We start from the raw sequence: 1,443 nt of genomic DNA, 5'->3' as shown, positions 1-1,443 counted from the left end.
GCCGCCGCCCGCCCCGTCCCCATCCTCCGCCTCCTCGGCGATGGTGGGGGGCGGCGTGGGCAGGGAGGACGAGGCCTGCGACTCGTCGTCCAGGGTCTTGAGCAGGGAGTCCAGCTTCTCCTTGAGGACAGAGCACTGGGCGGGGAACGGAGGCAGGAGTGGAGGCGTGCCACCCTGCCCCGATGCCCAACGACCCCCGCCCCCAGGGGCCCGGGACCCACCTTCTTGGCCATGACTTCCGACTCTTCCGAGCTCTCAGTGGTCTTCTCATAAGCCTTCCCCACCCGTGCCACAAAGTCCTTCACAGTCTCACAGAGCACTCTGCGGGAGGAGACAGAGGCTTCAGAGGGTCCGTTCCGCTGGGACCCCCGGCGCCCCAGGCCACCAGGCACTCACTTGGCCGACGAGATCACCACGGAGTGCTGGTCGGAGGTCAGGATCTTGGAGAGGTGGGCTGCAACCGAGTCTTCGTAGAAGAGGATCTGCTGCACCTGCAGTTGGCCCGGGGTGCAGGCGGGCGGCCGTCACTCTCAGGCCATGAGCGCTGTCCCTGCCCGCGGCCCGGCCCGCCTCCCTTCACACACAGCTGACAGATCTCACAGCTGCGTCCAGCCGTGGACCAAGGATCCTAACAGACTACTCCGGGCTGCGCTCCTGCACCCGGCTCCTCCCGAGCGGCACGGGGCTGTGGCCAAGGCTCACCACGTTTCTGTCAAGTGGGACCCTGGCCCAGGCCCCCGTCATCCCTCAATGTCCATCACCCTCCTCACCGCCCACACCTGCCTGCAGAAGCGGGGGCTCTCCCCCTGTGTGTCAAGCCCTTTACTATCAGCCGGAGGGTCAATCTTTAGGCTTTGCCCACATACGCGCCTGCTCTTAACTGTACGTTCTCTGCTCACAGGATAGGTCCCAGCAGCCCAGGCAGGTGTGGCCGGGAGACCAGGGTTGGCCTCCCCTGACCCTCAGGGCGGGCAAATGGCCCCTGGCACAGCCCCTCTGCCTGCTCGGCCAGGGGCTCGCCTGGAGGCCTGAGCACAGCTGTGCACCTGAGCTGCCCAGTCTCAGCAGAGTCTGGGCCCTGAGGGAAACTCTAACTCCTGAAACCCACCACAAAGTGAAAGAAGAGCTCAGCATCGAACTAGCACAGACCGACTGGGAGGGCGGGACACGGAGGAGGGGCCCAAGCGGGAGCCTGGGTGGGCGGAGTGTGGGCGGCAGGGCGCAGCCTTGAACTGAGAGGGCAGGAAGCCCTAGGAGACCATCATCGTCACCAAGGACCCCAAACCTGGGGAAGACCCCAGAAGCCCCAGATGACTCCGAGTCCTATGGGGCAGCGTCCATGGGACCCGGCCTCACCTCAGGGGGCCCTGAGCCGGCAAGGGGCTAACCTGGAGCAGGGCATTTCTGGCGGGGGCTGGGGGGGCAGGGGAGGCAAAGCAGGGA

The 1,443-nt window shown here is 66.1% G+C and overlaps 1 protein-coding gene across 1 annotated transcript in view; it reads right to left on the bottom strand.

The window, feature by feature from the left end:
* Positions 1-1,443, bottom strand: part of DGKD (diacylglycerol kinase, delta 130kDa) — an 80,762-nt gene that overhangs the window by 20,932 nt on the left and 58,387 nt on the right. The window contains exons 14-16 of the mRNA XM_010841256.1: positions 397-491; positions 222-321; positions 3-135 (exon numbers count right to left, since the gene is read on the bottom strand). Of these exons, the coding sequence (XP_010839558.1) occupies positions 3-135; positions 222-321; positions 397-491 (328 nt within the window). The remainder of the gene's footprint in view (positions 1-2; positions 136-221; positions 322-396; positions 492-1,443) is intronic.

Source organism: Bison bison, unplaced genomic scaffold, assembly GCF_000754665.1.
Source record: "Bison bison bison isolate TAMUID 2011002044 unplaced genomic scaffold, Bison_UMD1.0 scf7180017864158, whole genome shotgun sequence".
Classification (NCBI taxonomy): domain Eukaryota; kingdom Metazoa; phylum Chordata; class Mammalia; order Artiodactyla; family Bovidae; genus Bison; species Bison bison.
This window is presented reverse-complemented; position numbering and strand designations above follow the sequence as displayed.